This window comes from Pelodiscus sinensis, chromosome 18 (genome assembly GCF_049634645.1).
Source record: "Pelodiscus sinensis isolate JC-2024 chromosome 18, ASM4963464v1, whole genome shotgun sequence".
NCBI classification, from domain to species: Eukaryota; Metazoa; Chordata; order Testudines; family Trionychidae; genus Pelodiscus; species Pelodiscus sinensis.
This window is the reverse complement of record NC_134728.1, coordinates 17,881,710-17,907,693: the sequence shown is the minus strand read 5'-3', so window position 1 is coordinate 17,907,693 and position 25,984 is coordinate 17,881,710. Positions and strand designations below refer to the sequence as shown.

At 44.7% G+C, this 25,984-nt stretch overlaps 1 protein-coding gene across 4 annotated transcripts in view; it reads right to left on the bottom strand.

The window, feature by feature from the left end:
- ATP9A (ATPase phospholipid transporting 9A (putative)) overlaps positions 1 to 24,631 on the bottom strand; it is a 111,844-nt gene extending 87,213 nt beyond the window's left edge. The window contains exon 1 of one of the 4 annotated variants that reach the window (XM_075901191.1): positions 24,501 to 24,631. Coding sequence is in view for 2 of the 4 variants with exons in the window: in XM_075901190.1 (XP_075757305.1) it covers positions 15,135 to 15,202 (68 nt within the window). In the remaining 2 variants the exon portion in view is untranslated. Of the gene's footprint in view, positions 1 to 14,451; positions 14,777 to 15,134; positions 15,425 to 24,500 lie in introns of those variants that run through there. The other 3 variants (XM_075901190.1, XM_075901189.1, XM_014576705.3) reach the window with 3 other exon arrangements.
- Between the last annotated feature and the right edge of the window lie 1,353 nt (positions 24,632 to 25,984).

Sequence of the window (25,984 nt, the reverse complement as noted above, 5' to 3'; positions counted from 1 at the left end):
ATTGGTCTGCAAAGCACCTCGAAGATTTGAGGCACTAAGGGCCTGAGCCAAAGCCCATTAATGGAAATATTTCCATAGGCAATGGATAAGGCGCTATATAAACTGCTTTGGGGGGTAGCCGAATTAGTCTGTACAGGATAAACTTTAAAAAAGCCCAACCAATAGTCTGGTAGCACTTTAAAGACTAACAAAGCATGTAAATCTACATGTTTTGTTAGTCTTTAAAGTGCTACCAGACTATTGGTTGTTTCTTAAAGTTTATATAAACTCCATTACTTTTAATGCAGCATTTCTATGCTACTTTATATGTTCAAAGCACTGTATAGCCATTAACTAGTTAACCCTCTAACATCCCTGACAAGTGGGTATGCATTATTATTCCGCTTTTAGATGTGAGGAAGCAAACACTGAGAGAGAATGTGACTCAACCAAGTCCACAGTTGCATTAACTTATCTCTTTGGAGACTAGATTAGATTGGATACATCTGAGGAATTTTAATTTGAAATTCATTTTCGCCTATCACTCCTAGATTGGAGTTTCACATATTACCATGAAGAGATCACAGACTGATGCAGCCTTAGACAGAAGGGACTCACAGAGCAAAGGATTCTGATTTTGTTTTGTCCTTTTCTGTCAAAACAAGTTTCTAGAACTAAGGAAATACAGGGTAGAAGGGACTCTCTGCACTCATCCTATTGCAGGATCTAGGCCTGAGTGACAAAACTACTCCAAATATACTAAAACAATCGCTGCTTCTCATTGTTTTACTTCCTAGGACAGTGTTGCGTGAAGACCCACATGAACAAAAGGGGCTATGCATGACTAAGTTTTTTTAACTATGCATTGAAAGCAGTAGAAATGTAAACAAAATGTTGTTAAATTCCCAAAACAAACAAACTGAAAGACGCTCCTGGGGATAGCCGAGTTTGTCTGTACAGGATAAACTTAAAAAACAACAAATGGTCTGGTAGCACTTTAGAGACTAATAAAACACGGAGATGGTAACATGAGCTTTTGTAGGCACAGCCCACTTCTTCAGATGACCAGAGTTATACTTGGGCTGTGTCTAGACTGGCCACTTTTTCCGGAAAAGCAGCCTCTTTTCTGGAAAAAACTTGCCAGCTGTCTACACTGGCCGCTTGAATTTCCGCAAAAGTACTGACGATCTCATGTAAGATTGTCAGTGTTTTTGTGGAAATACTATGCTGCTCCCGTTCGGGCAAAAGTCTTTTTCCGAAAAACTTTTGCACAAAAGGGCCAGTGTAGACAGCAGAGATTTGTTTTCCGCAGAAAAGCCCCGATCGCGAAAATGACTTTTGCGGAAAAAAGTGCTTTTGTGGAAAAGCGTCCTGCCAATCTAGATGCGCTTTTCTGAAAATGCTTTTAACGGAAAACTTTTCCATTAAAAGCATTTCCGAAAAATCATGCCAGTCTAGACGTAGACTTGCTGTGTCCATGAAAGCTCATGATACCATCTCCATGTTTTGTTAGTCTATAAAGTGCTACCAGACCATTTGTTTAAGTTTTAACTGAAAGAAATACAGATTCTCTCCCTTCAATTATAGGAACCTTACTTGATACTTTTAACCATAAAAGGTACACAATATTCAAAGAAACACCAATTTTATTTGGTGTCCCTTTAATGTGTGTCATAACAGTATCTCAGTATTTGGCAAAAAAAAAAAAATGTATGGAGTATTAATATTTTATTTCTTCCACAACATGCAATGAAAGCCATCACAACTGGAAGGAAGCCTGTCATGTTTTGACTTTCTACCCAGATGGCAGGATGCTATGGAAGCCTCTCCTCCCATCACTAACTTTAAGTTAGCTACAAATATAAAATAAAAACATTTCCAGCTGTAGTCCATTAATCCCTTTCCTCTTTTCTGGGGCTATATCACATCTCTCCTGTTCTTTAATAAAAACCACAGACCTAAACCCTGAAAGCTATAAATTTCAGCAAAACATGGGTAAAACTGATACTGTACTGCAGACATATTTGGAGTGTGGACCATAAAATACCAGCCAAGCTACAGTATATGGAGATATTTCTAGATCACCTATTTGCAAAACTTGAGTATCTGCCATTTTGGGCCTATCACAAATAGTAAAAAGTCCAAGGCTTGATCTTGCTGTAGCTGCAACCAATGAATTAAGTGATACATTTGCCACAATCACAAAATGGAACATTTCCTCTAAGACATCAAGATATCAACTGCCAGAAATCTATGTTCATGGTGTTTGAAAGTAATCAGTATCACCATCTCTCCTGACATTTGATGTTTTTCTTAAAGCCACAAGATTCCCAAGCGGTCAAATTGCATGATAAACAAAAGAAAAAGAAAGCTGAGATTAAGTACTACTTTTTTAGCCCTGCTGGTTGCAGACTAAAGACAGAAAATGTGACCTGAGTGTTCCCAGAAGGCTCAGAAACCTGAAGGCAAATTAAAAGAACCCCCAAATCATTCCTCTTAAAAACCTTGTGATTATCCGGTACTGTTGATTTTTGGGAGCCTGACATGACTTTTACATTTTTGGAGTTGGCAGCGTTAAGTGAGTTTTCTTCCACGTGGAGAGCTAAAACTGCTCATGACCTTCCTCTTTCAGTGCTATTTGCAGACCTGGCATGTTATTCTGATTCTGAACTACTGGTAGCTGCCACACCCTACAGTTTACATACGGGATAGAATTTGGCCTTTATCCTGTTTACAATCCTCACAAAAAGATCCTATAGGTAGAGGCACAGTGCTGGCAGCACAGTTCCCTGTCTGCCGCAGCTGTAATTTCAGAAAACAAATTTCTCTTTCTAGTGCCCTAAAATGGTTTCAGGCAGTTGAAATCCACATTCATCTAAAACTCCACCTCACTCCCAAAGAATGTGAACAATATCAGTTTGTACTTTGTCACTGTGTCACAATCAATAGCAGTGACATAACGGAGCTGCAGGCACCAATCCTTCTATTGCCACACCTTAGGACACATATTTGCTGAATGACTAATGTGACTCCCATCCATAACAGGAAGGTTATCCGTGTTCCGCATAGAAAAAACAATGGCTTAAACACTGGGCCCTGGAGTACTTATGTTCCATTAAATCTATGCACTTTTTGTATGTGTTTCCTGAAATATGTGACTCATGGTAGCAGTTGCGATACCTCTATCAACATTTTAATTGTTACATGAGCTGCCCCATATGGCTCCTTCTCCTCTGGGTCCCCTTCCCCTGCACTCCCTCCACCCACCAGGCACTAGCCATCCCCTGGTTTCTGACCAGACTCTAAACTTTACAGTTTTCTCTGTCTCCAGTTCCATGACTAACACAGATCAATTCTGTCACTCCACTGCCGATCTGGTGGTCATCTGGAATTCCATATGCATTCTGAAGAATATGCTCTTCCAATCTTCTCCCCCGCAAATAATTATTATAGCTTTTTAAAACAATAATAGGAACAATCCATTGCATGTCCCATCAGTCCAAGGCAGGCCATACTCTATCCAAAAGCCAACTCGGATCACCAGTGCCATTAAAACATCCAATGCAACACAGCAATGCTCATGCTATTTATTATCCACAAGTCAGTTAAAATTATTTGGCACTTCTCCTGACACAGCTTGACATGCCTGATACTGCTTTGATCCTAGTTATTATAGCTAGCCAAAAATTTAGTCCCAAGTGTGTCAAAGAAAAACAAAGACCCCAGACACACAGAGAAATGAAGGAGTAGCAGAACAAATGAATGAACATAAGAACAGCCATATCGGGTCAGACCAATGGTCTATCTAGCCCAGGATCCTGTCTTCTGACAGGGTCCAATTCCAGACACTCCAGAGGGAATTAACAAAAAAGGGCAATTGTTGAGTGGGCCATCCCCTGTTTTCCATTTCAGCTTCTGTTACCTGGAAGTTTAAGGCCACCCAGAGTATGGGATTGTATCCCTGACCATCCTGGCCAATAGTCACTGGCTAACAGTCACTGTGAATTTCTCTAATTTTAATTTGAACCTCTATTATACTTTTGGATTTCACGACATCCCACACAATGAATTCTACAGGTTGACTATGTGCTGTGTGAAGTACTCCCTTATATTTGTTTTAAACATGCTGGCTATTTTGTTTCATTGCATGATCCCAGCTTGTGTATTATATGGAGGGGTAAACAACACTTCTCTATTCACCTTCAACACATCAATCATGGTTTTGCAGATGTCTATTATACCAATCTTAGTCATCTCTACAATGAACAGTCCCAGTCTTTTTAACTCTCCTCTCGTGTTCATTTCTGTATCTGCCAGGAGATACAGACATTTCCCACTCTCCTTTGTCCTTACAAAAGGACATACTCTGAAACAGTCTCTCTCTTTCAAAATGGCAATGCTGTAGCCTTCCAAGTCAGCAAAGGTTGGTTTTCCTTAAGTTTCTTCCTGTCACTGCTTGGAAAAAAAAAGCTAATTTTGCCCCCCCTCCTTTTAAAGCAAAAAGTATTTGTGTTGTATTTCAATGGCATTTGAAATACATCCCAATATCAGATGCAAACTTACAACAGAAAGTCTTGGGAGATCAGCTAGAAAGGCATATCCAACTCCCTACATTAGATAACAAATGTCAAGATGTCTGCCTTAAATTATAACTGTCATCTGCTCAAACAATTTGGGTAACTGTGTATCTAACTGATCAGAAATAAAGTTTCCATTTAAGGAAGTATTCAGTATTTTCCGCAGGTAAACACTCTCTGTACATGCTGCAGAACAGGAAACAGCATGGTGAATAAAGCAAACCATTCACTGCTACAAAGGTGGTTTTATACAAAAGTATCATCTTTCATGCATTCCACCCCTATCTGCAAATAAACACAGAAAAAAAATCTTATCTGCTACAAAAACTCCTTCAGAATAACAAAAAGCTTGAAAATCCAGTTGGTTTCCAAAAGCAATTAAGAAAAAGTTAGTCTAACTCAATACATTTCAGGGACATCTAAATCGAGTAAACTTTTATAGAAAGCATTTTCTCACTCTTTTTAGACCAGTGCAAAACAATTTGCGACATACTCAGATCACTATTCTGATAGGATTACATTTCACTAAGAAGCAGTGACACATCAGATAGATAATTTTATATGTACTGTGGTATAGCCTACAGGCATCAATTAGATCCCAGCCACATGCTATACAAGAATACAGTAAGTGACAGTCCCTATCCCAAAGAGCTTACAATTTCAAAAGAAACAAATATTTAATAAAAGTGATCACTAAAACCTCTGTACTGAGAAAGCATGAGATGAAACAAAATTCCTGGCTCCTTTTTCAGAGCACTGTCCAATATACAGTACTACTGTTCCTAAAGGTGAATTATCTATGGCTTCTTCCTATAGAACTTGAGGTGGTTATGATTATAAAATAATTTTGGGTAAAGAAGGATGAAATGTCATCAGCTAAAACAACAGACCCCAGAACTGGTTCCCTACAGTTTTATCACGTTTTTGTAAAAACACACTGCAATCTAAATTAGGGGTTCATCATTACCTTTTTCAGTCTATAACAGTATACAGGTCAGTTTTGCCACTATCTCAAAGTTAGCATATGCTGCTTACCTACAAGCTGTTCATTTGCTAGAGGATTCTGGAAATTTTAATAGAGATAAAGACAGCTGGAAATATTAACACCTTGAGTGATTAAAGTAATGAACATATTTCAATTTACTAGAGTAAAATAATCTAGAACATTTTTTACCCTTCAAGCATCTACAATGACAATCTCTGATTTTTAATGTAGATTTTCACCCAAGTGATCTACATTTGATTACTTTTAGAAAGTGACACTATATGTTACTCTGTGTTTGTACAATGCCTACATTTTGATTGGCTTTTAGTTACTAACTTAATAATCATGATTCATAATTCAAAATCTGTCCAATTTCAAAACAGAGATGAAAGTAGTTGCCAGTACCACTGTTGCATCTGAATCTCCCTGCCAACTTTTGTAGTTTTCCAATCACATTTTCCTGCTTTTTAAAAGATTGACTATTCAAGGCAAAACAATTAAATTGACCTTACAAAAAGTATAGTCAAGCTCAAGAATTAAACATAAAAATAGATTTAAAAAAAATCTAATTCCTTTCAATTATGGTTATTATAGTCATTGCTAACAGACTTAGAAAAAATTCAGAGCTCTGATTTAAATCAGTGACTTTCCTTTATAATAGTGCTATTTAAAAAATAAATTAATGAAAATGTTGGTGCTCAGAAAGTTGTCGAAAGGGAAATATATTTGTTCATTCTTCAGAATGGGAGGATTCTTTTCTCAAATCTCAATGAGAGAGGAAAGAGACACAACATTATCCAGATTTATTAATTTAACAGCTGTATTTAGAATGCCCTTCAGTGTAAAATTCTAAAAGAGGCTTACCCACAAGGAACACACATTTATACGGCCCAGTTTATCTCCACAACCTGCTTCACAATTACAGACAGACAGTCTCCCACTAATCACATATTTGAAACCAAAGTTACCTTTGCTTATCTTTCAGGATGAGCCTCTTTTAGGGATTTTACTGAGACAAAGAAAGAGCTACATATCTTTATTGTTACACTATGAGGAGACAGGACTATATGCGGGAACCAAATATTTAATATAGATCCTATAATGTGTCCTTGGGTTGTTATAATTCACCAATATCTTCCAACAATTATTTTAAATTATCTCAAACCTAACTTCTAATCATTTTAAGAGTAGACCATTGATACAACAGAAAATACAATATGAAAGACACTAATATAAAACAGTGTCTTGAATGTTCTTATTAAACATTGCGTGTTGGGATAAATATATAAACACATTTTAAACAGTGCTTAGTCTCTTCAAATTACTATGCATCTATAAATCAAAAAGTATATATAACGTGTAACAAGATTTTAGTAACAAGACAGATTTGACCACAGTTAAAGTTCAAGATCCTGCTCCAGCAGATCACTTAAGCACATGCAATTGTCTCATACTTCAATAGAGCAAAGTGCTTAAATTTAAGCACAGGCTTGAGTGTTTTGGTGGATCAGAGTCATACTAAACCTTAAGTAGACCCTACCAATGTCAGCACTAACAAAGAAAAATAAGGTAATATACCATAATTTCACTCCAGATGCTAAACAAAGTGAGAGCACATTTGTAAACAGGGCTATTATCTCACATAATATCCCCACGACAAACAGGAGTAATTAGAACAGTACTTCACTATAAATACAAGTGCTGAATAACAGTATGTTAATTTTAATAATTCATTTCCAATTTCTGCAACTCCTAGCCAACTAAAGATTCCACAACTTCATTAGATACAAGGGAAATAAATTTAAAGAATATAGTAAAAAACGAAAGTTAGATGTTTTACTCTAATCAGCAAGAATACAAATCCACATGTCATACTTGATGGTTTAACAGGCTAACCGAAAGTCAACAGGCTTCAGAATCACATATCCACCTTCACCAGAAAATGTAACTCTAAACAAAGAAAGCATGTGCCAGTGTATTTCCACAGATTGGTTTTAATATCTGATGATAACACATGATGCCAAGAATATAAACTTTGACCATTATCACTTGTATGTTCAAGAAGATCCCTAAAGACTAAGAGCTTTGATTATATTCAAACAAACAGAGCTGGAATTTAACACCCATCCATTTCCCTGACCTTGTTTTTTTTCCCTGTTGTCCCACATAACAAAACAGTCTGGATAATTTTGTTGACTGAGTAGAAAATAGAAGTTTACAAACCAAATGTACATAGCAATGCTGAATGGCAACACAGCTCCACACATCACTTATGCAAGTGCAGTATGTCCACCCATTCACCAAAACTGTCCTTTTCTGTGGCATAGATTTCAGTGCCCATTCCAAGTGCAAGTATTTGACTTCTCAGGAAGATACCCAAGTACATTTAACATTCTTTAAAGTCCTTGCTGACATCTTTGTTTTGGTCACTGAAGAAAGAATTCTAAAATTATTTCTGCTTTAACATTCTGTACTCACATATATGGGCTAGTCTTTTGCTAGGCACAATCATTATTGATGAATAGTCAGAGAGGTAGCCGTGTTAGTCTGATCTTGGTAAAACAAAAAAAGCAGTCATGTAGCACTTTAAAGACTAACAAAATAGTTTATTGGGTGATGAGCTTTCGTGGGGCAGACCCACGAAGGCTCATCACTCAATAAGCTATTTTGTTAGTCTTTAAAGTGCTATGTGACTGCTTCATTATTGATGAACTGCTGTAACAGCAGCTGGGGTTTTAGCACATCAAGGCTAGGTTAGTGTCATCAAGAGATAATAAAAATTCAGACAAATCAGAGGGTAACTGCTGAAGTGAAAGAGTTTGGACAGATTATTAGGAAGATCAACAAAGAAAAGCTCCAGGAAACCTCTTTAGTGTTTTCCTTCTTCCCCTTTGGAAACTGAATTATCTTAACCTCTCAAAAATGTATTTCATGATGCTGAGCAGCTGGAACCAGGCACAATCTGTCATATTGCTGAAAATTTCCTCTTGACTTTTTCTTGCAGGTGATTGAGAAGTGAATCAATAAGTTGTCCCACAAAGATGGGGTTTTCAACTTTTCCAGCATGAGTCACTTGTTTTCCTTAAATAACTGTAAACAGACCCTAAATGCTTAATTCTTTAATCAACCAATGCATGTTCTTTCTTTTTTTTAAGCATGAAGGAGCTGCAAGTTTACCTGGAAAATCAATGGATTTCTTTTCCTTGGGTCAAGCTTTTGTTTTGTTTAGATGAGTGGGGTGTTTTGTTGTTATTGTTCTTGCTTTCAAGGGAAGGAATGTTGAGAAATATTTTATTATTCCTATGAATCATTAATACATTCTATCACTGCTTTCTTAAAAACCAAGAAAACACTGGACACTTTTAAAAGGGTCCCTATCTATTATACTACCCCTTCACATGGAGACATAACTAGGATTAGTTAATACTTTTCAAAGCACAGTTATCAGTAATTATATTAATATATGGAAGATCTTTCTACATAATTGAATCAATTGCTAAAGTTAGAAATACTCAAGATTTTTCAACATTTCAAAATCATAGTTTTTTCAAAACTAAAAATATTGCCATTAGCTATTAACATTATTTAAATTATATTTTCTACTTTATGCTACTAGTATTGATAAATACCTGCAATACCAAGGTAACAGTCACTGATCAGTAGTTTAGCTAAAAGCACATTAAAAATTCAGTAAAAACTGTATTTAGTGAAGAATGTAAATGACTTCCTTTTGTAATTAAGGTACAAAACCATAACAATTAAAATGTTCATAGAGTATGAAAACAAATTGTTTTATATTCAAATAAAACACTCACTTGTTGGGTAAAAAAATTACTAATAGAAATAACCCACGTTATATGTTCTACAGCATTCATACATTATCACCACAGTCATGATTTTGAAGGGTCAGAGAAGTTATGTAAAAAGCTCATTCAACATGTTTATTTTATTTTCAACTTTGAGGAATATCTGCTGCCTTTGTTAACTGAGGCCCTTTTATCCTGGAGAAGTATCCACGTGGATCCAATTTCAGAAGATTGTCAGAATAGGCATTCCATTCATGCGTGCCCAATGGCAGAACTGAACCCTGAACTAAGTTTTTTTTAGGACTGAAGAGTCAATACAATTATAGCAGTGAGCTGGATTCTACTGTCATATGCTTTATTAGCAGAACTGCTAACTATGGCTCTGATCCTGCAGTTAGAAATATGTAGCTCAGACCCTCATGCCTGCACAAAGCCCCAGTTAAGTAAGAGAAGGTTCATAGAAGTGGACTCTGTGCTTGGGAGTGTCTGCTGGGGCCTATTTTTTGCTTACCAAACCTTTATTATTGGCGATGAGGCAAGAGGCAGAAAGACATCTTGATTTGCAGGTACACAGGCTAAATTTGCAGTAATAGCAATACAAAAAACCCCACCATTGTCCACTGATTAAATTTTATACAGAGATTATTGGGAGATATACATGGAAACATTTTCAGAAGTACTTGTCAGAACATATCACCACTTTGCCCTTAGAATGTCTTGGTTTTTTTAAACATATACATATTATTTTGGATGTTTTTATTGTTTCCAACACTACTGAATTGTAATTGCCTGTGCAGCAAGGCTAAGTGCCTCAGTGAAGGAAGGCACTTAATAAATAAAGGTCTTGATCCTACACTTGACATTGCATAAGGGAACCACCATGCCTGTCTGTAGCCCCTCTAAAATCAATGCAGTTCTACACAGATATTTGTCCATACAGCTAGATGCAGGATAGAGGCCAAATTCATTTGTTCATCAATTCTCTCCAATACCTCCCTGTTCATTGCAAGAAGTGAGTGAATTTACCACTTTAATAAAATTATCAATATGTATCTCAATACCACTACAGAATGACCATGTGATTAATTACTGGAATCCTTGTCCCTCCTCATTCCATTTCAGATTATTCTTTGGTTTTCCTCACTTGCTGCATCACTTCTATCATTGTTTATTACTTACATTAGAGTACCATCTAGGAGCCAGAGCCATAGAACAGGATCCTTCTGTTCTAGATGCTTACAAATACAGAACAAAAAGAAAGACCCTGCCCTAAAGAATAGGTCTCTACATAGGCACAGCAGTCTCCCTGCACCATCTACATAGTAGCAATAAGGCCTTATATTAGAAAGTGCAATCTCTAGGGTAGAGATCATGTCTTTGCATATGTTCCTAGATATTCCTGGCACATTTGAGTATTTTCCATAACAAGACATGCTGTGACACCATCAGCAGTATTTTGAGATTACTCAATGCAATGCCTCTTTCTGAACAACAGATTATAGACTACAGAGCGCAGTTATCAGGATGTCATGGCTAAACTGGCTTTTACTTGGGTGAGATAACTGTATAACTCAGTCAGGACCTCACCAAAATGACAAGAAAATTGTGAAAAACATGTCCATTGTTCAACAAATACAGCTACAGAATGCACCCTTGACTGCACACGCGGGCGTCAATGTTGTGGCTATGGCCAAGAATGGCTACTACTATCAGTAACTTATTAAAACACATTTGTTTCTCCTTGACATGGCACACAACCATCCCTACCTTTGCCACATCTCAGTAATGGTACTCTAATGAGTTTCTCTTCAAATTAGTCTGGAGGCTAAAACCAAGATGGAACATAGTTGCTGCCTTATTAGGAGGAAGATGTCCTCCACTGCACACACTGGTTGCAAGTACTTCAAACAATTTTAGCTCCTTGTACTGGTCTATGAAGTCACTGACAGGTCTCCCAGTATATGAACAATCTTCTCTTGCCTTATGGGCATTCACAGCAGTTAAACTCATCTTGGATGGCCTATTGATAAATTACAGTCATAGAGTAAGGCGAGAAGGGACCCTTGGCCAATTATCATCATTTATTTTATTACAGTAGCATTTATGCTCTAATCAGAAATGTGTAGCTCATTGTGCTAGGCTTGTACACACATATAACGAATGCTGCACCAATTCTCTTAGAATCTAAGCAGCAATCAAAAATTATAAGGGAAAGTCTTGCAGGCATTAGCCAGGCTATTACTTTGGGGGGGAGGGGTAGATTATTATTTGCTCTATAGTACCACACAGAACATCTAGTCATGTGCTGGGCCCCCATTCTGCGTCTTCCTCTAGTTGGATTATGGACTAGTTGGAAATGGATCCTTTGGTGACAGGGGGTTTGAAACGGATGACAGAATGGGGACTGATACAGTCTGGCTGGTCGCTCTCTCTTTAGATTTATAATATTTGAAAGGGCAAGAAGGGGGGGGGGGCTCTTTGCTTTGCTTAAATACTTTGGCAATGGACCGGACATATTGATTAAATAATTGACTTCTACCACAGGCTCTTTGACAAAAGACAAGTCTCTGAAAATTGCTGTAAAAAAAGTCACTTTTCTGGAGTGTGACTTTTTAATTATTTTTTTTTTAAAGGCGAAGAGTGAGATCAAGAGTTCAGGACTTGTAATAAAGAAAAACAAAAAAAAGTCACAGAATCTCAAACCACTACAGTCAGTGCAGCGTCACAACTGCAAGCTGTCAACAGCTCTTGCTAACACAGAAAATACTGCCTCCATGACTGGTAAGGAATTAGAGGTCCCTTGCCAGCGGCAGAGGCTAGGGCTTAGGTTAGATCAGGGTAATTGCTGTCAGCCTTTGCTAACATAGTACATCACAACAGAATGCCCAAGAGAAACCTATGGAGACTTCTAAGAAAGCAAATCAGCTAAGGAGCATTGAGGAATGCCCTACACCCCTCAAATATCTGATTCTTTATCTCATAATTGAACTTTAAACCAGGGATGTCACTGTGCAGACAAATACACTATTAACTGATAAGCCTGGGTTTATTGGTTAATCCTGTCTACTATACACATCCCTCCTCCCCCCCCACACCCCCGCCTTGCAGAAAGAGGGAAGGAGAGGCAGGAGCCAGTGGCCATGGGAGCCCCCATGAGCACTGGATCCACTTACCCCCCTCTCCCGCCTGTGCTGCTGTCTCTTATAAAGAGGCAGCAGTGCGGAAGGTGATACAGGCAGGTGGAAGCCAATATACACGGGGAGCTGGCTTTTAAGATGGCTCTCCACATGTGCCCGTTCTGCCAATCCACCTGCCCCCCTCCTTGTTGTGTCCTACAGAGACAGCAGGTGGGGAGGATCAGGCAGGAGCGGGCTTAAAAGCTCTCCATGAGTGACAGCTCTGTGGCGCCACCTCCCCTCCCCATGCGCTGCTGCCTCTTTCAAAGGCAGCAGTGCAGGGAGGCATTGGCGGGGGCACTGCAAAGCAGCCTCTTTCTGGAGTGGGCCAAGCTTGCTACAGACAGAGGCTGCTCCACAGCAGCAGCACCTGTCTGTGTGGGGTCCAAGGTCCCCTGGACAGAGTCTGCTCCAGCATCCCACAGAGCAGCCTCTGTTCGCTGGGAGCTCAGACCCCAGAAGAGAGGGGCTGCTGTTGTCCTGCACTGTTGCCCCGATACAGTAGCAGCAGCGCTGGGTGACAGGAGTCTCCCTGAGAATGGGGCAGGGAGCACACTGGCTGCTGGCCCCGGAAACTATCAAATAGTCGTGTAACCACTAAAATTTGATGCGGTTATAAGACTATTCCATTACACACTAACATCCCTACTTTAAACAGTGGCCAACCTAAGAACTGTCATAACAGATTACTACTGTGACTGTTTTATAGGGCACGTTTCACAGTCTAATCCCATTATCGAGGCAAACTTCACATTATTAAATAAACAGACTGTCAGCTACACAACAGAAACCTTGGCCATCAACAGAATGATGTAGGCTGTTCACCAACTGCAGTTAAAAAGAAATCCAAACAAGCATGAACCAAAAATGTAACAAACATGATCATTGATATGTACTGTTCCTTATCTGTTCTGACAATCATCATTTCTTTTGAGATGTTGATTTGCTATAATTGTATAGCATTTTTTTAAATGCTAACAATAAAACATCCATTTACAGTCAAGTTTAGATTCCTAAACTACACACAGATTTTGAACTGGTATCACTATGTCAGTTGGGGTTTTGATTTTTTTTTAAAACACTGAAACAGTTCCACCAGTACAATCCCTAATGTGGGCAGTTACACTGATATAAAGCATTAGTACAGCTTATTCCCTTTCCCTGCATGAGAATAGCTATACCAGCACAACAAAACACCTTTAATATTATTATAAATGTATCCGGTCATGAGGGGCTGGCACCACATTATCTATGCCATTTATTATAGTTAAAATGGTAAACTCTGTGCGTAGATAGAGCCCTTTGTTACAAAGTTATTATAAATACATTTCTGTCCCCGAAAACAAAAGTGTTGTCATTTATAAAACCACACTCAAGCAAAGCAACAACCTGCACTCTGCCAAGGCTGAGCCAAGCCACCCAATAATCCTGATATAATCTTACATGGTAAGTATCTTAAATGAAATGTTGTATTCAAATAGCTTGCCATACACATCCCCCTACACACACACCAGACAATCTAGGAACAAGCCATCCAGCAAATGTTTCCACAGCCTTCACCATGGCAGGGAAGCACAATGGGCCGGCGGTCAGGCGAGCTGAACTCCCAATGAGGAAGTCAAGGCGCCTGAAAATCTGGCTAGTGCCAGTTGTTGCTGCTCACTAAGACTTCGAGCCGTCAGGCTATTTCTTTGTTGCCATTTGGTTAAGGGGAAAACAAACGGGGTGTGTTGGCCTCCGGCTGACAGCGGGAATCAAGGGAGCGCCGAGTGACTTCATCCGAGGCTCATTCCTGAAGCTTGCCCCCAGACGAGCCTCCCCCAGGTTTCTATTGTTTCATGTCACCCCGCCTGAGGCGCACAGGTCGTGCTGTCCCCGGCAGAGAGGGCAGGGGGCTGTGGAGCCCGCGGGGGAGCAGGGCATATTACCTCAGAGCCACGCTGTTGCCGTGGCAAGATCCTGCCTAGTCTTGCAAGCGGCTCCGCCGGGTTGGGCGTGCCACCGACAATGGCGTCAGGACCAACCTGTCAGCTCCTGCCTCCCGGAGCGCTGCTGCGGCCGCCGCCTTCCCGGGCAGCCCAGGGCGAGAGAGGAGAGACCCAGCGCCGTCCCCCAGCAGGGCCGCCCTTCCAATACCAGCTCGCAGCCCAGCTCAGCCCCCCACCCTCGGCCACAGAAGGGAGTTTTCCCCAGGGCAGCCTCCCGTTCCCAAAGGAGAGGGGGGGCCCCTTTGCGCCTGAGCCCCCGGCCCGCAATGTCCCTTCCCGGGAGGGGGGCGCGGCTGGACGGGCGCTGGAGCAAACAAAGGCGAACCGGGGCCCTACGCCCCAGTCCGCCGCATGGCGGGGGAGCCGGTTCCCCCGGGCTGCCGGTACGCCCCAGCCGGGCTCCTCTCTCCTGCCTCGGGAGCCGGGCGATCCCCACCCCGGCTCCCTCCCTTCCCCCGACAGCGGGCCGGGGAGCCGGCTCCGGGGGAGCTGGCTGCCCAGCACCAGCCAGGCACTGCAGCCCCGGGCAGAGCACAAGAAGGACGCGGCTGCGGAGCAGGCGGGCCCCGGGCGAAGCGAAGCCGGCGACGCGAAGGGGAGACCCGCTCCGGGCCCGCGCTCACCCGCCCCGGTGCTTGCTGTCCATCCGCTTCTTCTGCCTGACGGGCTGCAGGGGGATGTTATCGGTCATGGCCGCGGCGGCTGCGGGGCGCAGCCGGGGAGGAGCGCAGAGGGATCGGCTTCCCAGCAGCGCCTCGGCCCGGCCTCTGCGCGGTCTGCCAGCGCCGGCCGGGCGGGGGGCTGGGCCGGGCTTCCCGCACGCAGGTAACGTGCCCGGCTCTTCGCCTGCGCCGCGCCCCTTCTTCGGCAGCTCCCCCCAGCTGAGCTACTGCCACCGCACCCCTAAGCTCAGCCGCGGCAACCCCGCACCCTATTCACTGCCACCGCACCCCTAAGCTCAGCCGCGGCAACCCCGCACCCTATTCACTGCCACCGCACCCCTAAGCTGAGCCGCTGCAACCCCGCACCCTATTCACTGCCACCGCACCCCTGAGCTCAGCCGCTGCAACCCCGCACCCTATTCACTGCCACCGCACCCCTAAGCTGAGCCGCTGCAACCCCGCACCCTATTCACTGCCACCGCACCCCTAAGCTCAGCCGCTGCAACCCCGCACCCTATTCACTGCCACCGCACCCCTGAGCTCAGCCGCTGCAACCCCGCACCCTATTCACTGCCACCGCACCCCTGAGCTCAGCCGCGGCAACCCCGCACCCTATTCACTGCCACCGCACCCCTAAGCTCAGCCGCGGCAACCCCGCACCCTATTCACTGCCACCGCACCCCTGAGCTCAGCCGCGGCAACCCCGCACCCTATTCACTGCCACCGCACCCCTAAGCTCAGCCGCGGCAACCCCGCACCCTATTCACTGCCACCGCACCCCTAAGCTCAGCCGCGGCAACCCCGCACCCTATTCACTGCCACCGCACCCCTAAGCTCAGCCGCGGCAACCCCGCACCCTATTCACTGCCACCGCACCCCTGAGCTCAGCCGCGGCAACCCCGCACCCTATTCACTGCCACCGCACCCCTAAGCTCAGCCGCGGCAACCCCGCACCCTATTCACTGCCACCGCACCCCTAAGCTCAGCCGCTGCAACCCCGCACCCTATTCACTGCCACCGCACCCCTAAGCTCAGCCGCGGCAACCCCGCACCCTATTCACTGCCACCGCACCCCTAAGCTCAGCCGCGGCAACCCCGCACCCTATTCACTGCCACCGCACCCCTGAGCTCAGCCGCTGCAACCCCGCACCCTATTCACTGCCACCGCACCCCTGAGCTCAGCCGCTGCAACCCCGCACCCTATTCACTGCCACCGCACCCCTAAGCTCAGCCGCTGCAACCCCGCACCCTATTCACTGCCACCGCACCCCTGAGCTCAGCCGCGGCAACCCCGCACCCTATTCACTGCCACCGCACCCCTGAGCTCAGCCGCTGCAACCCCGCACCCTTAAGCCAGCCCCGGCAACCCCCCCGTACCTCATTAACTGCCACCGCACCCCTAAGCCCCATTAGCTGGTGGCTGAACCCCGCACCCCATTAACCAGCCACTACACCCCAAGCCCCAGCCACTGGCTGCTGAACCCCCCGTACCCCATTAACTACCACCACACCCCTAAGCCCCATTAGCTGGCGGCTGAACCCCCGCACCCCATTAACCAACCACTACACCCTAAGCACCAGCCACTGGCTGCTGACCCCCTGCAGCACATTAACTGCCCCTACCCCCCAAGGCTCAACTGCTGACCACTAAACCCCCCCCACTGCATTAATTGCCACTGCACCCCAAACCCCAGCTGCTGCAACCCCCCTGCATCCCATTAACTGTCACCGCACCCCCTAAGCCACAGCTGCTGGCCACTGCAACCCCACAACCCATTAACTGCCACTGCACCCCAAGGCCCAGCCACTGACCTGCCATAGCTCATTAACTGCCACCAACCCCAAGCCCCAACCTCTGCATCTCCCACACCCCTTAACTGCCACTGAACCCCAAGTCTCAGCTGCTGACTGCTGAACCCCTGCACCCTATCAACTGCTATCACACCCCTAAGCCCCAGCCACTGCAACCCCCACACCCCATCAACTGCCACAGCACCCCTAAGCCCCAGCCGCTGGCTGCTGCAATCCCCTGCACCCCATTAACCGGCCTCTGCACCACAAGCACCAGCCCCCACACCCTAGCTGCTGAAACTCCAAACTCCAACTGCCACTGCACCCCTAAGCCCCACCATTCAACATTGCACCTCCAACTCCCCCATCTACTGACCATTGATCTCCTAAATGACAGCCACTGGACATGCACTCTGCCTGCTGCACCTGCCCACAACCCCTTTGGGGAATTGCACTGCCACACCCCAGGCACTGGGTACTGAATCCCTCTCACTGCACCCTCCAATTCTGTCTACTTGTCACTGGTACCTCTCTCATATACCCTCCTCACTACTACCCAACCACCCCTACCCCCAGGGACTGGTCCCCTTTTACCTTACCAACTCCCTTACTCTCAATTTAGGTCAGTAAAGCTCCCACCAGGATATATCTGCCTGGCAGGGCAAAGCTCTTCAGGCTATAGAGTCCTCTGCTGTTGAAGCGCTGTCCATGCCAGCACTTTACATCATTAACATTTTTTGTCAGTCAGAGCTGTGAAAAAAGCCACTCCCCTGCACAAGGAAATGCAGTGTGGATGTAGCCTTAGTATAGGCAGTGGGACTTGGATTTTGACAAACAAGGAGTTCTGTGGGACCTTGTAGGGATTCCAACTCCCCCTACAGCGTCGCCCGTCGTTGATTTTGGGGAATTGGCTCCAACGGCGGCAGCGCTATTCTCTTCGGGTCGCTGTCCTCTGACAGTGCCCACACAGCCTGGGCTTTACCCCTTCCGGGTATAGTTCGGGGCATCCGAGCGCAGACGGAATAGTCGGGAGCCCCCTTGTTCCGCACCCTTATCGTTGCCCCCTGTGACGTACCTTTCTCGCCGATCCCCGGCGACACATGTCCGAAATGCCCCTTAGTCACTCTCTTGGGCTTTTCCTTCTTAGCTACTCCGGAAGAGGGGTATAGAGGGGGGCGGGGGGCCCGGGCCCACCCTCACTCCCGGGCCTCAGCCCAGGGCCCTAAAGGACTCGGACCGGTTTTGGTCCGGATCCGGCTGACAGAGGCATCCTGCCAATCTGAGGGGTTCTTCTATGATCCCACCCTGGGCTACTTCCTTTCCGTTCTGGCTCTCCTCCCCTGCTGCTGTCTCACCCGTCCCTCCACAGGCCAGCCACTCGTCGCTCCGGACGGCCTTCTGGACCCTGTTGCTCCACGGGTGTCTACAATGTCCTGCGTTCCGTGGCCACAGGTTTGCGCCCTCACCCGTCCTCTGGGGTCGAAGGCTCCGATCTCTGGTGTTTGTCTTCCCGCCGCATCTCCCTTCCTCCACAGAGCCCAGGGGTGGCGTTTAAAACTCCCGCCGCGTCCGGCACCGGAGGGGGATGTTATGCTGATGTCACCGGCTAGCTCTGCCCCTCCCGCAGCTTCCGTGCCACGGCCGCCACACCTGAGGCTGTCAGCTGGTCCACGGTGCACGTACACATAGCACAATGCTGGTGCGCGCCTCCTTGCCGCCCGAATAGGACGCTTGCTACGGGGGCTTTAGTGCGGGATTGTGGGGCCCCATCACAGATCTTAAAGATCTGACAGTCATTAGGGCAGTGGTTTCCAACCTTTTTAACCACAAGAACACTTTTTCAATTTAAATGCAATGCAAGATCCACCTCAAACCCAAATACCTTTACCCCGCTTCTACTGGCCACCATTCCCCATTACTGATCAATGGGAGCTGTAGGAGCAGTGTCTGTAGGCAAGGACACATGTGGAGACCACCTGCTCTGCCTTCTCAGGGGCTGCAGGGACATGCCAGCCACTTCCAGGAGCAACAATTACCATGGGGATAATGACTCCAGCCAGGACCAGTTAGGCATTTTAGAACTCACTACTCAAAGAATTAAATGTAAGTGTAAGATAAATGAAAATTACGCAATGCACAGACCAGTCAAAAACCAAAAATAACCCACTTTGCAAGCAGTAAAAGAAGTAACAACAACCCCCCCCCCCCCGCATGTGTGTGTTGGGTCGGGAGATGAAAGGGAAGGACAGTGTGTGTGTGTGTGTGTGTGAGACAGACACACAATATGGCTACGTCTAGACTGCAAGCCTCTTTCGAAAGAGGCTTTTTCTAAAGATACTTTCGAAAAAGAGCGTCTAGACTGCAAGCAGTACTTTTGAAAAAGCAAGTCGCTTTTTCGAAAGAGAGCACCCAGGCAGTCTGGATGCTCTCTTTCGAAAAAGCCCTGTTTGCATTCAAGAATGCCTTTTTTCGAAAGAGCACTTTCAAAAAAAGGCATTCTTCCTCGTGAAATGAGGAGTACCGCCATTGAAATAAAAGCTGCGTTCTTTTCATTTAATTTCGAAAGAAGGCGGCTGTAGTCTAGATGCAGGTGAAGTTTTTTTGAAAAAAGACTACTTTTTTCGAAAAAACCCTGCAGACTAGACACAGCCTATGTGAGTATGCCAGAGATTTGAATTGCCAAGCTCCCTCCACCCCCTTCTCTTCTGTGTGGAGACAAGGTATAGAAGTAGGGGGAGGAGGAACACCCTGACATCAGCGCTCCTCTCTTCTCCCTCTCACACTGTGCACAGCAAGCAGGAGGTACGGAGGGGGGGGGGGGGCACATCCAAGGCAGAGAGCAGGAGCAGCATGACAGTGGGGGAAGGGGCAGCTGAAGTGCCAGCTTGATAGCTTCCTGGCGAAACCAGCCAGGATCACCTGTAAGAGGCTCCAAGATCTACTGGTAGATCCCGATCTACTGCTTGGTGACCACTGCATAAGGGTTCATGGATAAAACCCACTTCCATCCGATGCACTGGAGTGGAGGTTACAGAGGAAAGAGTGCATATGTAAGGAAGAAGTTGCTTGGGTTAATGAGGTTAATCAAGTCAGGGTGAAAGTGGCTCATTTACAGCATTTGATGTGGAGATTGGAATATCCATGTTTATGATGTGGTTATTAGGTTAATACAATACAAACCTCTTCCCTCCCCACCCTTCCTCCTAGTGATGAATAAGGCAGTTTACCCTGCCTCTCCCAGCCCTAAGATCACCCACCACCCATGACCTGGATCCAAGGTCTGTCGCCTCCCAGGTGAGTGTCCTAACTGTTTGTGAGAGGAGCGTGGACAGCCCTGTCTTAATAATAAATGGTGAGGTCTGCCTTGACCACAGTGTGGATCTCTAACAAGCAAAACCCAGGCCTGTCTCAAGTCTGGTGCATGTAAGCAGGCAGGCAAGGCCGAGGGAGAAGCTTTGAGAGGCAGGAATGTTTTGCATAACAATGCAGATTAAGCATGTCGTATTGAGGCTACATCAAGAACACAGGACAATCAATCTTGTACTGGTACTTCTGTTTCTGACAAGCAAAAATTATAGATGCAGCCATAAAACCGTTAATTATACACATAGTTTTTGCGACATACTGAGTAGCAGGATGTACCTCAAATAGGGCATTGCGCATTGTAGGTATCTTACATAATACGTAATCAATTGGTAAATATTATTAGAACAAGAATGACCAAGTCTCGCTTTGCTTTAAAATGGGCTTTGTAAGAAGAATTGATGGGAGGGAGTGAGCAGGATTGACCCACAGGTCCTGCTCATTGTAACTAGAAGTAAACAGACCCTTCACACCAACAACCCCAGTGCATGGCGTTCTAATGGGTAGGAATCAAAAGAACCATGACCTCCTGCCTGGTACTGTAGGTAGCAGATAAATGAAGTGTAAGTGAACTAGGCTTTATTATTGTATTCTAGTAGATTTTCTATTAATTGCTTTTGCATTGCTTAGCACTGTATTAATTGTTTTAGAATTTATAGTATTTAAGGTTTAAATTGTATAGCAATTGTTTTTAAGGCCTGTAAAATTGAAACAACTATATTAACTGCTTAAAGCTTGTAATAAATAAGAAAGTGGTTAAGTCTCTCTAGAGTGTCCTGGTTTCCCTTGAATCTAAAATAAATCGAACCACATGACACCATTGCACTACAGTGTAAAATCATTCCTACTCATATCTGGCCTGGTGGTGACTCTGCTGTGGATAAATGCTAAAATACACCCTGGAGAAAAGAAAATAAGAATGACTCTCTAATCCAATGGTCAGAGTTCCCAGCTGGAAGGTGGGACCAGAGGCAGCAAGAGTCCTGTTTGCCCTAGGCCAAACCCCACATCAGCCCTTCCTCAACACTCCACCCCGCCTCTGCACCAGCACCACTCCTTCCCCCAAGAGCAACCCAGCCCTTGCTCTGCCTCCTCCTGACCATGCTCCTCCCCTTGCCCTCCCAGTGCCTTCTGCCTGCCACAGAATAGCTCATCTGCAATGGTGAGAGGCACTGGGGGGAGAGGGGCAAGTAGCTGATTGGTGGGGCCCACCAGTTGATGTCAAGCACCCACTATTTTTTTCCATGGGTGTTCTAACTCTGGAGGACCCATGGAGTCAGTGTCCATAGGTAGGACCAGTCCCCCTTTCTGTCCATTCTTTCATGAATTAGAAGAGCTTCATCAGGAAAGAATGAGGAATACCTACTTCAGATTGTACCTACTTCAGATTGTCCCATTACTCAGTGATTCTTTCTCCCCTTTGCACAGGGTGGGTGGAATTAAACCAGGTTGTCCCATGTCCAAGGTGAGTACTGTAACCATCTTCTCCCCGGTTGGACTGTCAATGGGACTCAATCTGATAAGTGTGCTTAGAGGTCTCATACAGGCTTGGGCCCTATACCTGACTTTGGCAAATGTGGAGACTAACATCCGCAAAACTTTTGCTAAGAAAACTTATCTTAGAAAGAAGTGATTGTTTCCACTGTTCATATTATCACATAGTCTTGTCTTTATTAGCATATATTTCATTAAGTTGTTAAAATTACTGCTCTGTATGGGTTTTTGTATCATCCATTTTCACATAAATATAAATTTGAAATAATTATTCTCATAATATACTGAAAAGTGGAAAGTATTCTATTGTAAGCTGTAAGTTAGTTAGTGAAAAAAACCTTCTCTCCTTGCCAGTCTTTCATTCATCTTAAAAGCCATCCAGGTTGGTACAAGGAAAATCCATGATAGAAAGTGGACTTGATTTTGTTTATTTGTTAAGCAATGATGCCAGAGAGTGCTGTGTGTGTGTGTCCAGACTAGGATGGATTAAAAGTGCCACATTTTAGCTAATATGTTTTAAAATGCTCATGCTAGCAGGGTAAGCGTGTGCTGTGTTATACAGGATACAGTTCCTGTCCCAAAGAATTTACAACCAAAGATTGTGATCCCACGGAGACTTATGCATCTGTTTAGCTTTACACAGCCTGAGTAGTCTGCTGACTTAATTATGTACATGAGAAAAATCTTCGTATGGTTGGAATAGCCAAATAATGCAGATTATTTTACAAGCTCACAGACTCTGATGTAAAAGTTATTTTGGCAAAAAGCAATCTACCCATTCCCAAATACAGGCTATGCTAAGTGTTACTGATTATTTTCCTGTTGAGATATGATTGTTTTGTTTTGCAATTACTTAGGAATTGGAGAAACTCAAGTACATTAGTATTCAATGTTTATAGGCAGTATGTGTAGTATAGCTATATAAATTACGCTGAGAATGGTAGCTGCAGCACAGTAGTAGTACAAATGCTAACTACTACGCCCTAAAAGGAAACATGCCTTATATAGTGATAAACAAAATAGATTGAGCTCCTTGAATCTAACAAAGACAAGGTTAAGGGGTAGGGTTGCCAGGTGTCCGGCATTGACCCGGACAGTCCGGCATTGACCCGGACAGTCCGGCATTTTCATCTCCTGTCCGGTAAAAAATTTCAGAAAATACCGGACACCTAAAATGTCTGGTATTTTCTGTTTTTTCCCTGCCAGGGGGCAAAAATACCGGACACCTGGTAACCCTACGACACACTCAGCAACTGTCCCCCTCTTACCTGGTTCCACAGGGAAGCTGCCTTCTGGCTAGATCAAGATAACAAGACAGCTGCCAGCAAAAAGCCTAAAGAAAGACGAAGCAATGCCTTCTCTGGGTCTTAGTGCTCAACCTCTCTGCTCTACCTATCCCTATTCTGACTCTGCTTGCACTTAAAGGGGCCATGCTGTTTTAATGCTGTTTTGTTTTATTTTGCTTAACTCTCGGGGTCCCTTTTTTTTCCCCTCAACAACTTTGGTCTCCCTCTTTTTTCCCCTCAACAGAATTTTTCCCCGGGGACTGGGGGGAGGGGGGAATTTGGTACTTTTGGTTAAAGTACATCTGGCAACCCTATTAAGGGGTGACTTGCTCACAGTCTATAAGTACCTTCGTGGGAAGGTAGATTTAATAGGTTCTTTGATCTAGCAGAGAGAAGTACAACATGAGCCAGGGATTAGAATTTGAAGCTAAAGAAATTCACAGTAGAAATAGTGCACATTTTTAACAGAACAATTAACCACTGAAACAATTTACCAAGAGTTGTGGTGGATTCCCTATCACTGGCACTTTTTAAAATCATGATTGGATGTTTTTCTGAAGGATTCAGGCTGTGTGTTACAGGAAGTCAAACTAGGATCACAATGACCCTTTCTGACCTGGGAATCTATGATATCCTTGTATTTTTCTCATTAAAATACAACTAATTAAAAAAAAATCTTTAAAATTTGATTTTGATTCTCAAACTAGAGTTTCATTCTCCTTTCTTTGTTGAAGATTTGTGCTGAGGACCAGGTGGGGGAGGAGTAGAAGAAGGGAGGTTGCTCTTGCTCCTACCCCTTCTGGGGAGGGGCCCAGAGCCAAGCCCTCCCCACAATTTTCCCAGGCCTCAGTGAAATCCCTCAACTAGGAATGTGAAAGTAACTGTGTACATCATGGTTACATGCAGGCCTCTAGTATGTGCAGGAATCCAGCTCCTGGTACACACTGGCTCCTGAGGAGCTACTAGCCCTCATCCCCATGCTGCTACTGCCAGCTCCCCAGGAAGCTGCTTGCTCCCTCTACATATAACCATGTAATTGCTGAAATTTTCAGCTGTTACATGTTTACTTGATTAAACACATTTAACATCCCTACCCTAAACAGCAGCAAAAATGAAGCAATAAATTAAAATCCCCCACAGTTATGCCAGAGGTCATCATGACATTTTGTAATAAAGACATTTCATTAATAAAGTTGGAAGAAAAGATACAATGGAGAGAGCAGAGTGAAAAATAACAGATTATGTTCTCTCCAGTAGTAAAAGTTCTGATTTATTGTAACTGAAAGAGAGACCAACTCCAGGGAGTTGAACCACATGGCCTAATACATCTGTGCCATATTTACTTTCTGTGGGTTAAATCCTATCTCCAATAAAGTCATTGCAAAACACTTACTTGATTAGGGCCAGTATTTCACCCTATAGCAGGGGTGGGCAAAAGGGCCTCCACAGTCCAGATCTGGCCCACAGAGGTCCTGCTGCTCCCCTGCCCTGGCAGGCGGGGAGGAGATCTCACATGCTCCTCCCACCCCCAAGCCCTGATTGGCCTGGGGGTGGAGGGCGCGTGCAAAGTCTCCTCCCGCCCTGCCAGGGGTGTGGAACTTCTAAGCATCACACAATTCTTGCAGGATAGGGCAGGGCCAGAGGAGACTTCACGTGCTCCCTCTCCCCCCAGGCCAATCAGGGCTTGGGGACAGGGGTAATGCATGAACTGCTGCTCAGCTGGCAATTGACTCTAAGCAGGCACTCTCCTGCAGGGCGGGGGCAGGGAGTGAGAGACTTTTGGTGCTCCCTGTCCCTGACTGGCCTGGGAGTGGGGGGAGCTTGGAAGCTTGTTCAGAACAGCTGGTAGTTCTCTTGGGGGCAGGGGCAAGGACTTCACATGCTTCCCCACCCACAGACAAATCAGTAGGGTTGCCATATGGTTTAACCAAAAATACTAACCCCCCCCCCCCCAACACACACACACACACAAACCACCGGGGATAAAATTCTGCTGAGAGGGAGAAAAAAGAGGGAGACCAAAGTTGCTGAGCCCCCCCCCCCAAAATGGACCCCCAAGAGTTAAGCAAATAAATGAAATAAAATAAAATAAAACAGCATGGCCCCCTTTAAGTGCATGCAGAGTCAGAATAGGGATAGGAAGAGGAGAGGCTGAGCACTAAGACCCAAGGAAGGCGTTGCTTCCCCTTGCCCAGGTCTTTAGGCTTTTTGCCGGCAGCCATCCTGTTTTCTTGGTTGAGCCAGAAGGGAGCTTCCCTGCGGAACCAGGTAAGCAGAGAGCCCAGTTGCTGAGTGTGTCATTGGGTTGCCAGGTATCTGGTATTTTCGCCTCGTGGCAGGGAAAACTTCCAGAAAATACCGGACATTTTAGGTGTCCAATATTTTCTGAATTTTTTTTACTGGGCAGGAGGTGAAAATACTGGACTGTCTGGGTCAGTACCGGACACCTGACAACCCTACAAATCAGGGTCTGTGGGTGGGGAAGCACAGAAGTGCCCTGGCCCTTCCCCTTCTGCTTGAAACCCCGTCCTTTCCAGGGCAGCCCAGGGTCACTTCAAAAACTTCTACAGTGGTCCCGGTCAAAAATTATTGCTCGCCCCTGCCCTATAGGTACAAAAGTCAAAGGCCTGATTTTCAGTGATACTGAGCAACCCCCCTTTGACTCCAACTGGAATTGTGCATGCTCAGAGCTTCTGAAAAAATCAGGCCCCAAGTAAATAAATCCTCACCAAAAAGTTTATTAAAGCATTGGAAAAGTTAGTAAAACCTTGGCAAGTCAAGAGTGAGAAAGGGATGAACGTGAAGAGAATGAAGCAGAGCACATAGGAAGAGGAGGAAACAAAATAGGAACAGGAAAAGAAGAGAAGCAGAAAGGAA